The sequence below is a fragment of the Lutra lutra genome, chromosome 13, assembly GCF_902655055.1.
Source record: "Lutra lutra chromosome 13, mLutLut1.2, whole genome shotgun sequence".
In the NCBI taxonomy this organism is placed as follows: domain Eukaryota; kingdom Metazoa; phylum Chordata; class Mammalia; order Carnivora; family Mustelidae; genus Lutra; species Lutra lutra.
The window spans coordinates 90323300-90336153 of NC_062290.1; the positions used below are offsets into that span (position 1 = coordinate 90323300).

The following is a 12854-nucleotide window of genomic DNA, read 5'->3' on the forward strand; positions in this document are numbered from 1 at the left end:
GTGGATTCTATAAATCATGTAGGGCAAGGAGGAGGGAGAGGGTAGTGGGAAGCAGGGAGGAGGGAAGTGCTGCTACTAAGTAGGATACAGAGGGAGTGCCTGGGTGGCTTAGTCAGTTAAGCATCTGCTTTCGGCTTGGGTCATGATCTTGGGGTCCTGAGATTGAGACCCACATCAGGCTCTCGGCTCAGGGGTGTGCCTGCTTCTCCCTCTCCCTCTGTGATCTCTCTCACTTTTGCTCTCTCTCAGATAAATAAAGTCTTAAAAAATAAACTGGACATGGAGATATAGCCACATATACATCTGTCTGCCCACTATTGAATCCTTAGAACAGCTCCTGGCACACAAAGAGGGCTCAATTTATTGTATGAGTAAATATAAGCCCATATCTTTGTATTAGGTGTGCACCTGCCCTCCCTACAAAATAGGGCTGCTTTGCAAGGTTTGCATATTTTCTTAGGGAGTTTTCTTTTTAAGTTAGAGTGAATCAGCTCATTCAAAAGAAGTTGTTAAGAAAGAGCAGAATCAGCATCTGGAACACTGTTTGGGGGTAGAGGTGGCTGTTTGGTGCCGAACCAGCACCCACGAGGAGGCAGTAAAGTAGAATACTGGGGCTACTAGGAACAGTATGAATAGGGCCTCTTTTTTCTTTCCAACTAACTGTATTTTCTGTAGATCCCACCTACCAAAGAATCACATTTTAGCAACTTAGAGTTGGAAGGAGACTCACAGGCCCAATTCTCAATGATCTCTAACTCTGACAAACCATACATGGGATGATGATTACTAGAGATTTTTGGTTAAGAATCAAACGCCATGCAACCTGAGATTTCATTATTCCACAGGTGATGCCTTGCCAATAGTAAAAATGGCAACTTGGCTTCCTCACTCCCTTTGTGTTAGCGAAATGGTTGCCAATACTTAACATGGCCGCCAGACTGTGAGTTCCCATTGGCGGCTCCTCTGAGGCCCGCCCTGCCCCGCCCCGCCGTGCGACGGCTGGGAACTGCAGAGACGGACGTCGCGGTTCCCTGCCGGACTGCGCCTGCGCTTTTCTTTGGCGCCAAGATGGCGATGGAGATGAGGCTTCCCGTGGCTCGCAAGCTTCTTAGCGAGAGCGTGGGCCGCGAAACTAAAAAACATCTGGTGGTTCCGGGGGACACAATCACCACGGACACGGGATTCATGCGGTACGTGGGGACTTGGGGACTCGGGGCCCCAAGGGGCGCCTGCTGGGCTGTCTGCACGTGGCCTCTGTTCCCTTGCATCTAAGTACCAGCGGACGCAGGGCACAGCTGATCATTTGAGCTCCCTTGTTTCCGAGTCCTCCGGCTTTTCACTCAATGCACTTTGTCCCCCTCTGCGTTTGCCTCGGTCCTTGGAAATCCTTCTCACCTAACCTCTGGTGTCAAAGACTCCTGGGTTCTCTGCCTGAGGCCCTGATCTCTGAGCCTTCCTCCCCTACGTTGGAGACCTGCAAAACTGGGGAGGGTTAGGATCAGGGGCCTCTTCTGGTTTTCAGATGAGGAGACAGTGGGCATTCCTGACACGGCCTCTTCTCTAGGCGACATCTCTTAGCCAGGTGCTCGGTTTTGAAATCAGTAATTGTTTGGGCTCAGGGCATATACAGTAGATTGTGCTACACGCACCCAAGTCCACATTTTGAATCTGAAGGCAGTACACTATGTGCGGTTAAGAGAGCAGGCTCTTGAGCCAGAGAGTTGGGATTTCAGTCCTGTGCCATCACATATTATAAGTTGTATTTCCTCTCTGAGGTCAGTTTCCTCATCTGTAAGATGATGATGATAACAGTAACTCTTTGGTAGGGAAGTGAGAATTAAATGAGGAAATAATTAAGAGAACAAGCGGGGCACCTGGGTGACTCACTCTGTTAAGTGTCTGACTCCTGATTTTTAGCTCAGGTGTGATCTCAGGGTCCTGAGATCCAGCCCCTGCAAATCTCACCCCCCAGGCTTCACACTGGGCTTGGAGCCTCCTTGGGATTTTCTCCCTCCCTCTCTGCCTCTCCCCCTCTTCTTTCTTTCTTTAAAAAAAAAAAAAAAAGAAGAAGAAGAAGAAGAAAAGCAAAACTCACCTTTACATCACTATCATAGATAAACACTAGTGGTATTTCAGTCTTTTGGTGGTTGGGGGGTACAACACTTATAATATTGCTCTTTAACTTTTTAGTTTGAGGTTATTGGATCCTAAGGAATCTTAAGTGTCAGTCCTTCATGAATTCAGCCTGTATTTGTGTTATGGGTGGCTGGAGTACAACTGTGATCAAAGTAGGGAAATGTGTGTCACAGAGTTTGCATATCACCAGAGAGAGACAGATAATAAACAATAAGCACAACAAACAAGTTAGTATGATTGCTGATAAATTCAGTGCGGAAAATGCAAAGTTGAGCAGGGTCAGTGGAATGGGGTTGGGAATATGGTGGGGGTGGTGGCAGCAGGTGAGTGACTATTTTAAATGGGGTAATCAAGGTACACCCAGTGGAGAACGTGACATTTGAGTAGACTTGAGTAAGACAAGGGCAGATGTCTCTGTAGCTCTCTTAAACAGTGTTCAGGGCACAGAGAGAAGCCAGACTTTAAAGCAGGAGGAACCTGTTAGGAATACATGGTGTTTTGGTTTTGTTTTGTTTTGTTTTTAAGACTTTATTTATTTGACAGAGAGAGACACAGTGAGAGAGGGAATACAAGCAGAGGGACTTGGAGAGGGGGAAGCAGGCTCCCCGCTGAACAGAGAGCCCGATGCCCCGGGACCCTGGGATCATGACCTAAGCTGAAGGCAGACGCTTAACGACTGAGCCACCCAGGCACCCCACGAATACAGGGTTCTTGAAGGGAGAGGTCATCTCAAGAGTTACTCTTGTATCCTACTCTCAAAACAGGGGCCATGGAACTTACATGGGGGAAGAGAAGCTCATTGCATCCGTGGCCGGCTCCGTGGAGAGGGTAAACAAGTTGATCTGTGTGAAAGCTTTGAAAACCAGGTGAGAACAAAAGGTGTGTATTCTTTCTTGTGTCATTCATGTTATACGGCCAGGAACATTCTCCACCGCACCCCCGACCCGCACCAGCTTTATCATCCAGTAGGTCTGCGGTTTTGAACATGACAATAGAAAGGGTATATAGGTGACTATAGGCAAGTGTGGGCTACAAAAGTTTCCTCGCATTACTTGACCTCTCCAAACCTTGGTTACCTTCTCTGCAAAACGAGTATGAAGGCATGATCCATCTTGTAGGATTTTTGTTAGAATTCATGGAAACGGGATGTAAAGTACTCAGCACAGGGCCCGCTGCCTAGAAGGGCTCAATAAAGGTTAGTGGAAAGGAAGCACATGGGGCTGGAATAGAGTGAGCAAGGGGGAGTGTAGGGGCAGCCTGCCTGGATAAGCATTGTGTCTTCCACTTTAATGTAGTCTAGGATGCCCCTGGAAGGGGTGGAGCAGAAGAGGGACGTGGTCTGACTTCTGTCTTAATAAAATCACTCTGGCTGCTGGGAGAGATTGAAGGGGAACAGGGTTAGCCTTAGGGAGACGATTAATGGACTGTTTCCATCATCTGAAGTAATGGTGGCTTGGACGAGCAGTAGAAGTGGGGAGTAATGGCTGATTCTGCATACATTTTGTGTTCTAAGTTTTTTGGTTTTTTTGTTTTGCTTTTCACACAAGGGTGTTGGATTTTGTATTCTTTGGGATTTTCCATATATAGGACTTTGTCTGTGAATGGAGATAGTTTTTACTTCTTCGTTTCCCAATTTGGATGCCTTTTATTTCTGTATATTTCGAAGGTAGAGCCAGTAGGATCAGCTGCTGGACTTGTCCTGGAGTGAGAGAGAAATCTAGTGTTCCTCCAAGGCCTCCCAGGACTTCTGGCTTGAGCAGCTGGAGGAATGGTGTTGTGGTTTACTGAGCCCTGCCAGCTGGGAGAGGACCAGTTTGTGATGGGAGCTGGAGAGGGGGCTACTGGAAAGCTTTGCTTTAGGTTGGTGACATTTGGAACTGCCTATTAGTCATGTAAATAGAGATGCTGGGCAACAGTTGACCAGAGTCTAGAACTCGGGGGAATGGCATAGTCATTGGTCTTTAAAATCATTAGGTTGGATGAGCTCAGCAAGAGGTGAGTGAGGGCCGACAGAGTAGAGGTCCGCGGCTGGAGCCTTCAGCGTGGAACTTGTCTTCATTAGAAGTGGGATAAGGACTAGCACTGGGGCTGGAGTTGAGCACCTGTGGGTGGAGGAGACCGTGAGTGGACTGGTTTGGGTGAGGTCCTGTCTCAGTCTCCTCGTCCTCTTCCTTTGCTGATGAAGAAGCCATCTGTGTTCCAGAGCCCACCAGGAAATAGTCCCTGCTTACCAGTGTCATGTAATTAACAAACTAGGAATTTCAGGCTTAACGAACTACTTGGAATAAATGTCCAAGAATAGTTAATGGAGACTTTATGCATGTAGGAGTGTTTAAAGTTTCCAGTTTCTGGGGATAAGTCGGACAGCATAGTTAGGTGAGTTTGCCATACCTCAGCAGGGTGCCTAATCCTGTGGAACTGAAATCTCCAGTGGTGCTTCGTCTTGTGATAAGGTCTGTTCACTGATGGATGACCTGTTTTATCTTCCAGATACAATGGTGAAGTAGGAGACATTGTGGTGGGGAGAATCACAGAGGTAAAGTCGATATCAAGTTGGTATTTACAAAGTAGAAGCAAGCTGGTGATTGAATGAATGGGATAGTCATTCTATCTCTAGTTACGCAAGTGGGGCATTCATTAATTTGACTCTTATGGCCCCCCCCTTAAAAGATTTTATTTTTTTTATTTGAGAGAGAGTGCACAAGTAGGGTGGGGGAGGGGCAGGAGAGGAAGAAGCAGACTTCCCGCTGAGCGCAGAGCCCCATGGGGCTCTATCCCAGGACCCTGGGATCATGACCTGAGCTGAAGGCAGATGCTTAACCAACTAAGCCACCCAGGCGCGCCTATGTGCCCTTTGATATAGACAGTTGGCTTGTTGTATTGGGGATTATGGGTCGCTGACGATGTGAGCTCTTGCCCCTGGAGTCTGTGTCCAACTGTGGAATTTCTCTGTAGGTCCAACAGAAGAGGTGGAAGGTGGAGACCAACTCGAGGTTGGATTCAGTCTTGCTTCTGTCATCCATGAACCTTCCTGGAGGAGAGCTGGTGAGGGTCTGCAGGCCAGTACCATAGAGTTTGCTAGAGAAGGCTCTGGGGTCCACTGCTCCACTAGAGAACTCTGCTTGGTGCGGAGGTTGCCTTTTTTTTTTACCTTTGTTTGTCTGTTGTGAGGTTTGCTGCCTAGATGCACACGTGGGCTTTTCACTCGGCCTGGGCCTCCCAACGTAAGCGGTAGTTGGCATGTGGTAAGATCTGGAACAGTGGTGGGGAGTGACCCCAGAAGAGAGTTGGAAGAGAAGCTCTCGGTTGCCTGGTGCTCATCTTCCTTGTTTGGGTGTATCTGTTTTGCACAGGGAAGGTGTCCCCTGAAGAGTTGTGTTTAGATTAGCTTTTCGTCAGTTGAATGGCATTTGGGTCATCCCAGACAACTCCAGGACCTAAGGGGCGGCCTTCTGTAAAATGCCTTGGTTTATCTTCAGTTCAGCATGTCTGTACAGAGAGGCTCAGTGCTCGGTTCTCTGGAGAATGCAAGATAAAGGAGGCCTGACTGAGTTCCTGAAAGAGCGCACAGATTAGCAGGGGAAGTGAGATAACTGATCTAAGTCCCTGGCAGTCGGAGAATAAACAAGTGTGTGACTGTACAGAAAGAGGGAGTGATTTCGCTGGGAGATGCTTGTAGGAAAGGAACGTTAGAGTGGATCCCTGAAGAATGGGTGGAATTTCACAGGGCATTCCAGATACGGGAAATGTGTGAGTAAAGATAGAGTCAGGCTGCGGGTAGCCTGGCTCTGTGGCTGCATGGAGGGCTGCCGTGGACAGTGAGTGTAGAAAGGGACACTGGGCATGATTGGGATGGGTTTTAGTAGCACGTAAGGAGTTGGAATACTGTCCAGAGAAAGGAGGGAGAGAGGAGGGTGGGGGGGAGCTGTGGGAAGGCCTGTGAGAGGGAAAGTGGTGGTGATCGCTTTAGCGTTCTTGCTTACCTACTGTAGTGTCGGAATACTGTGGCTGGTTCCAGAGATCTTTCTGCAGGATCTGACTTAAGTCACGTCATCGCTTTGTGTATTTCAGAGAAGAAGATCTGCGGAAGACGAGCTGGCCATGAGAGGTTTCTTGCAGGAAGGGGATCTCATCAGTGTATCCTGCACCTTGGATAACAGCATCTCTGTGCTTTATGCGGAACTGGGAAATGGGGCTTCGATCAGATGCCTCCGCCTGGAGACACATAGTCCTGGCGGGGATCTGGATCCTAGATCAAGTGTCATGGGCTCTGCTGCAGCCTTCCTCCCCCTCCTTAACCCACCCGAACCCCCCTGTTCAGGCCTGCTGCCTCAGTCATTTCATCGGGTTTATCCCTTACGGTGGCCCGTGTGTGCTTCAAGCTAGACTCAGATTTTCATAACCAGGCTAGCTTTTGTGCAGGGAGTAGAAAAGGTATTGTTCACATCAAGAGATTAGTGGGAACCAGTGGGGAGAGGTTAGGTCGGGGTGATGTCCTCTGGGTCTAAGGCTGCAGGTGAGACCATTGGGGATGGGAGGAGAGGATGGAGAGGTGGGGGCGGGGCCCCAGGGAAAGCAGGTGCCATGAGGGTTTGCTCCTTTAGCACTCTGGCCAGGCAGAGGTGCAGGCGGTGTTCTCAGATGGAGCGGTGTCGCTGCACACGAGGAGTCTGAAATACGGCAAAGTAAGTTGGTCTCTTGCTATTCCTGGATACTGACTGAGACCTCAGTCCATTTCTGAAATCCCTGGTGCTCTCTGGAATTCAGCCCTAAAGAGCCCTGGAAGTTAAGCGTGACAGGCTGGCGTCCTGCAAAGTGGCAGGATCACACGGTCATGGCTCAGTGGCATGGTCACGGACGACAGCTCCTGTTCTCTTATTACTGAGGAGAGTGGTGCGGCAGAAGAGCTCCCGTGCCCCGCGGCCCCGCGCCCCGCTCACTCCGGGGGGCCACGGCCTTCTGCTGGGGCCAGGAGCAAAGGGAGGTCATATTGAAACCCGATGGCCTTGGCTTGAGACAATGTCCAGTCAAATAAAGTGGGTGTCTAATAGGAAAGATTGGTTCGCCACTTGGGCCTTTAAATGAACTGTCACTGCTTTTCTTATATGAAGTTCCATTGTTGAGGCTTTTACCGTTTTAATGACAGCATACTTTTTTTCTCTTTTAAAGATTCACTTTATTTGAGCAAGAGAGAGCACATGTGAGCAAGGGGAGGGGTCAAGGGAGAGAAGCAGACTCCCTGCTGAGCGGGGCACCCACATGGGGCTCGATCTCGCAAACCCAAGCTCACAACCTGAGTCAAAACCAAGAGCCAGGGGACTAACCCACTGAGCCACCTCAGTGCCCCACGCCAGCATACTTTCTACAACAGATTATGACTTACCAGTCTTTTGGCTTTCTCTGGGGGAATCTTTTCGTTTTCTTTCTTTTTTTTTTTTTTTTTAAAGATTTTATTTATTTATCTGACAGAGAGAAATCACAGGTAGGCAGAGAGAGAGGAGGAAGCAGGCTCCCTGCTGAGCAGAGAGCCCGACGCGGGGCTCGATCCCAGAACCCTGGGATCATGACCTGAGCCGAAGGCAGCGGCTTAACCCACTGAGCCACCCAGGCGCCCCAGTCTTTTCGTTTTCTGAGTGGCACAGAAGCCTGTTCCCTTGTGGAGCACCTCTGGTCAGCCATGCTCATGCCTTCTGGGGCATGGCTACTACAGACCCTCCCTCAGCGGGATGGGGACTTGGCGTTGCCCTCCCCCCACCAGGGATGGATTTGCATCCAGCCCTCAGCCGCTGCCCTTGCCCAGCAGCGTACATCTCCCGGGCGAGGTGGGTGGCTGGGATCCAGGTGGAACAGAATGCACCGGCCCACAAGAGGCTCAGGTGCACGTCCTCACTCGGCCCAGCTTGCCTGACTCTGCCAGCGCACCAGCCCCAGATACAGATGTCATGATAAGAATGGCAGGAGGATGAGAGGAGTATGGAGAGTCACCTGCTCCTGGGGTGCGTCGACAACCTCTGCATCCACAAGTGTCCTCTGGGCGTAGTTACCCTGTGTGTACGCACAGGCGACTGCAGTTGTTAACGGGAGTGGCCGTGACTCCGCCAGAGCGAGGATGGGTATTCTGTTGGCTCTGCTTTTTACGCCCTTCACTCGTGACCCTGCAGTGACTTCGTTCATGCTGTTTCTTTAGCTCGGTCAGGGGGTGTTGGTCCAGGTCTCCCCCTCCCTGGTCAAGCGGCAGAAGACTCACTTCCATGACCTGCCATGTGGGGCCTCAGTGATTCTGGGGAACAACGGCTTCATCTGGATCTACCCAACGCCGGAGCACAAAGAAGAGGACGCGGGGGGCTTCACTGCCAACCTGGAGGTGAGTAAACACCATTGCTGCTGTTGGGGCGAGTGGCGCTCGGTCTTCGCTGTGCTTCTGGGCCGGGTGGAGCTGGCTGTTACCATTTAAAAATTTTTTTTTATTTTTTAAAGTTTTATTTATTTATTTGATAGCGCACACGAGCAGGGGCGGGAGGGGGAGAGAGAGAGCGGGAGAGGCAGAGCCCAGCTCGGGGCTCCATCTCACAGCCCTGAGATTGACTGAGCTGAAACCCAAGTCGGACGCCTAACCGACCGGTCCGCCCCCAGGCGCCCTAGGAGCCGGCTGGTTTTAAACCGTGTGATTGCTGTAGACTGAGGGAGTTCGAGTCTCCACGAACATCGTCTTGCCTTCTCCTTGCGATGACGTGGAACTGGGGTGCTCTCTGGTGGCAGGGGTGGCAGGTTGCGGGTCCCGGCAGCCGAAGTGCCGTCCTTTCTGACCTCCCTTGCAGTCAGCGGTTGATTGTTGTGGAGTCCCGGAGTCCTAGGTGGAGGTTACAAATGATTTCTGTGCTTTGCCATGACTGTTCGCTGACCTTGGTTGTGACTGTGTTTCCCTCTGCCTCCGCGGGTAGCCCATCTCCCTCGCCGACCGAGAGGTGATCTCCCGGCTCCGGAACTGCATCGTCTCGCTGGTCACCCAGAGGGTGATGCTGTATGACACCAGCATCTTGTACTGCTACGAGGCGTCCCTTCCGCATCAGGTACTCGCTCCAGCCGTGCCTCCCCTCTTCCTCGTCTGTCTGTAAGACGAGTGTCCACTGCTCCAGTGTCTCCTGAGGGATCGCAAGTGCGACTCCCAGTACCTTCACCGTGTGCGGGGGTGGAAACAGATCTGCCGACGGCCCTGTCTAGTGTCGGTAGAGCCTTCCCCAAGATACTTGGGATAGCCTCGGTGTCTCATGTCAGTCCAAGGATTTACGGGGGGATGGAGGTGCTGGGAGGACTAGCTTAGGACAGCAGCTCTCTGGACTTCATCTCCCATCCCAAATTTTAGCTTTATCTTTTTAGTGAATCCCAAGAACCATGTCTTTGTTCCTGTCCGCCGGATACCAGAGAATCTTGATGGTTCATTAAGCTGCTTCTGGCAGATCCTATCTTGCAATACTTAGCCTCCAATAAAGGAACAGAGAGGGACGCCTGCGTGGCTCAGTCGGTTGAGCTGCCAGTTCTTGATTTTGGCTCAGGTCATGATCTCGGGGTCATGGGATCGAGCCCCATGTCGGGCTCCGCACTCAGTGCAGTCTGCTTGGAATTCTCTCTCCCTCCCTCTCTCTGCCCTTTCCCCTGCTCGTGTGTTCTCTCTCACTCTTTAAAATAAATGAATCTTAGGGGCACCTGGGTGGGTCAGTCAGTTAAGCATCTGCCTTCGGCTCAGGTCATGGAGATCGAGCCCTGCATCGGGCTCCCTGCTCAGTGGGGAGCCTGCTTCTCCCACTCTCTCTGCCTGCTTGTCCCCTTGCTTGTGCACATGCTCACTCACTCTCTCTCTGTCAAATAAATAAAATCTTTATTTTTTTTTTAAGATTTTAGTTATTTATTTGACAGAGATGCAGCGGGAGAGGGAACCAGCAGGAAAAGCAAGAGAGGAGAAGCAGGGTTCCCGCCCAGCATGGAGCCCAATGTCGGGCTCAATCCCAGGACCCTGGGATCATGACCTGAGCTGAAGGCAGACGCTTAATGACTGAGCCACCCAGGCGCCCCCTAATAAATAAAATGTTTAAAAATAAATAAATAATGGGGCGCCTGGGTGGCTCAGTGGGTTAAGCCGCTGCCTTCGGCTCAGGTCATGATCTCAGGGTCATGGGATCGAGCCCCACATTGGGCTCTCTGCTCAGCAGGGAGCCTGCTTCCCTCTCTCTCTCTGCCTGCCTCTCTGTCTACTTGTGATCTCTCTCTCTCTGTCAAATAAATAAATTAAATAAATAAGTAAGTAAGTAAGTAAGAATAAATCTTAAAAGAAAAAAATGAAAGGAATATGGAAGGTTTATAGTAACCATGCTTGGTTTCTACGTTTGGATGCCTGCTTATGGTCGGTTTCTTTTCTGAACAGATACCCCTTTTTCTTTTCTTCTTTAGATCAAAGACCTCTTAAAGCCAGAAATAATGGAGGAAGTAGTTATGGAAACGCGCCAGAGGCTTTTAGAACAGGAGGGGTGAGGAGAGACATCTGAAGGACAGGATGGTGTGCACCTGACCCGAGCTGTTCTTGAAAGTGAAGAATCCGATTTGTGGTCCCTGTGTGGCTCCGTGGAGAACTGTGACACTCACCACCTGACCTACATCAGGCTACGTCTGGCCCCAAAGACTGGCTTTCTCCTGATCTAGGACGGAGCCTGGGGAAGCGCTGCCGGCCCCTTGGGTTGCCTGCAGAGTCGGGCAGTACGGGTACTTGCAGGCCTTGATTTTTTTTATTTTTTTAATTATTACTATCTTTTTTTTTTAAGCTTCAAGCCTTTACAGGCACACAGTGTTTCAGCCAAGTGGACTCCCATTCTGGAATAATACGGAGAATCTTTTTCTTCTATTCACCATCAGTGAATCACCATCACAAGGCACAGTGCCCCCATGAAATGGTCCCTATAAAAAACACAGCCTCCCTGACCTGCAAACTGTTTTGGCCTCTGTTCCCACTCCTGCAGTGCAAGTAGGACACTGAAGAATATAGTTAGTAACTTTTTTTTTTTTTTTTCGAGAGAGAGAGCGAGCACACACGCGCGAGCAAGCACACATGCTTGTGCTGGAGCAGGGATCTTCAGCAGGCTCCATGCCCAGGGCAGAGCCAACACAGGGCTCTGTCTCCTGACCCTGAGATTGTGATCTGAGCTGAAACCCAGAACCGGCGTAGAACCGGCGTTTAACCGACGGAGCCACCCAGGTGTCTGTATAGTTAATAACATTAACCCAGCAGTCACATGGAAGAATAAAGTCAACCAAGCAGCCTTTGCTTGCTTAGAATGTTCCTTCTAGTGGTCCGTGCGAGTATACATACGTCAGGCTGCTGTAACCTGTCCCGCATCTAAGGGGTGATTTGTTAGAAGCTGAATTATCAGTAATAGAGTGAATGTTCAGGGTGCTCTGAGGAATGGGAAAACAGGAGGAGAAATGCAGATGGGAAAAGAAAAGCTGTCTTCCTCCTGTGATTGAAGTAGTAATGCATTAACTTTGGAATAATTCAGGGTTAAAAACAGGAGGTTGATGTTCTCACTGAGGAATGCTAGAATTCCCATGCATCGGCTTTCCTAATGACTAGAAACGGTACTCTGATTCAGGTTTGGGAAAACATTTTTTTAAAGGCAGCCTATGAAGTGTTGTCTTATTTCACAATATGTGAATACTTTTTATATACTTATAAATGTGGTATTAACATCACTGTTTCTGTCCCCATGCCCTGTGTAATACTTGGACGTGTAGCAGGTAAAAAACCTGACAGGACCTTAAACTGCCCTCTGGGTCATCCAGTGAAGTGTGAGCCTAGGATAGTTTCAGTGGTTGCGACTTTGAACCCTGCATTTGACACTTGAAATACAGCTCGGCTCTTCGTTACTGGTATATTTCTTGTCCTTATAACATCACTCGAGAGCTATCATTTTAGACAGCTGAATATTCCATAGGCTGCGGTGCAAGCGTAGATTGGCCCACTTGGCGTATTTTTGAGAGCACATGCTGGGCTGTATGCTTCTTAAGAGCAGGGAAGGAGAGGGTGGGAAGTCCCCGATTTGGTTTAGTTTTGACTGGGATCATTTGTGAGCTCTCTGAAAGTTTGTTCTCGCTTGGTCTGGTCTCCCAAGCTGCCAGCCTGTGCTGTCCTCTCAGTATATCCTGAATGGCAATTTACCTGCCAATGGGAATGAGGATACCAAGAATGGTCTGAAAGCACCTCTTGGGGATGATCTACTCTTCGTGGCCCACTAGAGGGCGTGCTTGCCTAGTGTTAATTCCAGTGGGTGTTTCAAAAAGGAGTAAGGGGAAATTTTTACACTGGCACTGAATCCAAGTAGCAACTTGTGATTGCTTTGCTTTATAAAAGTGAGGACAAAATTAGACAGAACTGAGAATATGTGAACTTAAAGGGATTTATTCAACATCTAGCTACGTTGATATCTGACTGGCATTTGCTGGGCTCTGCATTTTAGTTTTTTAAGTCCTCAGAAGTGTCATTCTACAGTGCTATGCAGGAAGTTAAAGGGTATAGTGCATCTCTAGAAAAATACTGTAATCTAGGCTTGGGATTCACCTATAATCAGACATTGGTGAATGGAAAGTGGAGATTGGGGATACACCTTTAGATCAGGTCCAGGTGGCCTCTCCGTTGTCCCCTAAAGCATCGTCTCAGCTGGAGAAGACAAAAC

General features: G+C 49.5%; 1 protein-coding gene across 1 annotated transcript; it reads left to right on the top strand.

Annotated features, from left to right (window-relative positions):
• The first annotated feature begins 1039 nt into the window (after window positions 1-1039).
• On the top strand, window positions 1040-11444 carry EXOSC2 (exosome component 2). The gene is made up of 9 exons (XM_047700706.1): window positions 1040-1190; window positions 2901-3002; window positions 4627-4672; window positions 5092-5181; window positions 6208-6273; window positions 6753-6821; window positions 8324-8500; window positions 9078-9206; window positions 10582-11444. The coding sequence occupies exons 1-9, from the start codon at window positions 1069-1071 to the stop codon at window positions 10660-10662; spliced, it is 882 nt and encodes a 293-aa protein (XP_047556662.1). The 5' UTR covers window positions 1040-1068; the 3' UTR covers window positions 10663-11444.
• The last annotated feature ends 1410 nt before the right edge of the window (window positions 11445-12854 follow it).

Coding starts and splice junctions, on each gene's coding strand:
- EXOSC2 (XM_047700706.1), top strand. CDS start 1,069: ATGGCGATGGAGATGAGGCTTCCCGTGGCTCGCAAGCTTCTTAGCGAG. Junction 1,191..2,900: donor ACGGACACGGGATTCATGCG/GTACGTGGGGAC, acceptor CTCTCAAAACAG/GGGCCATGGAACTTACATGG. Junction 4,673..5,091: donor TGGTGGGGAGAATCACAGAG/GTAAAGTCGATA, acceptor ATTTCTCTGTAG/GTCCAACAGAAGAGGTGGAA.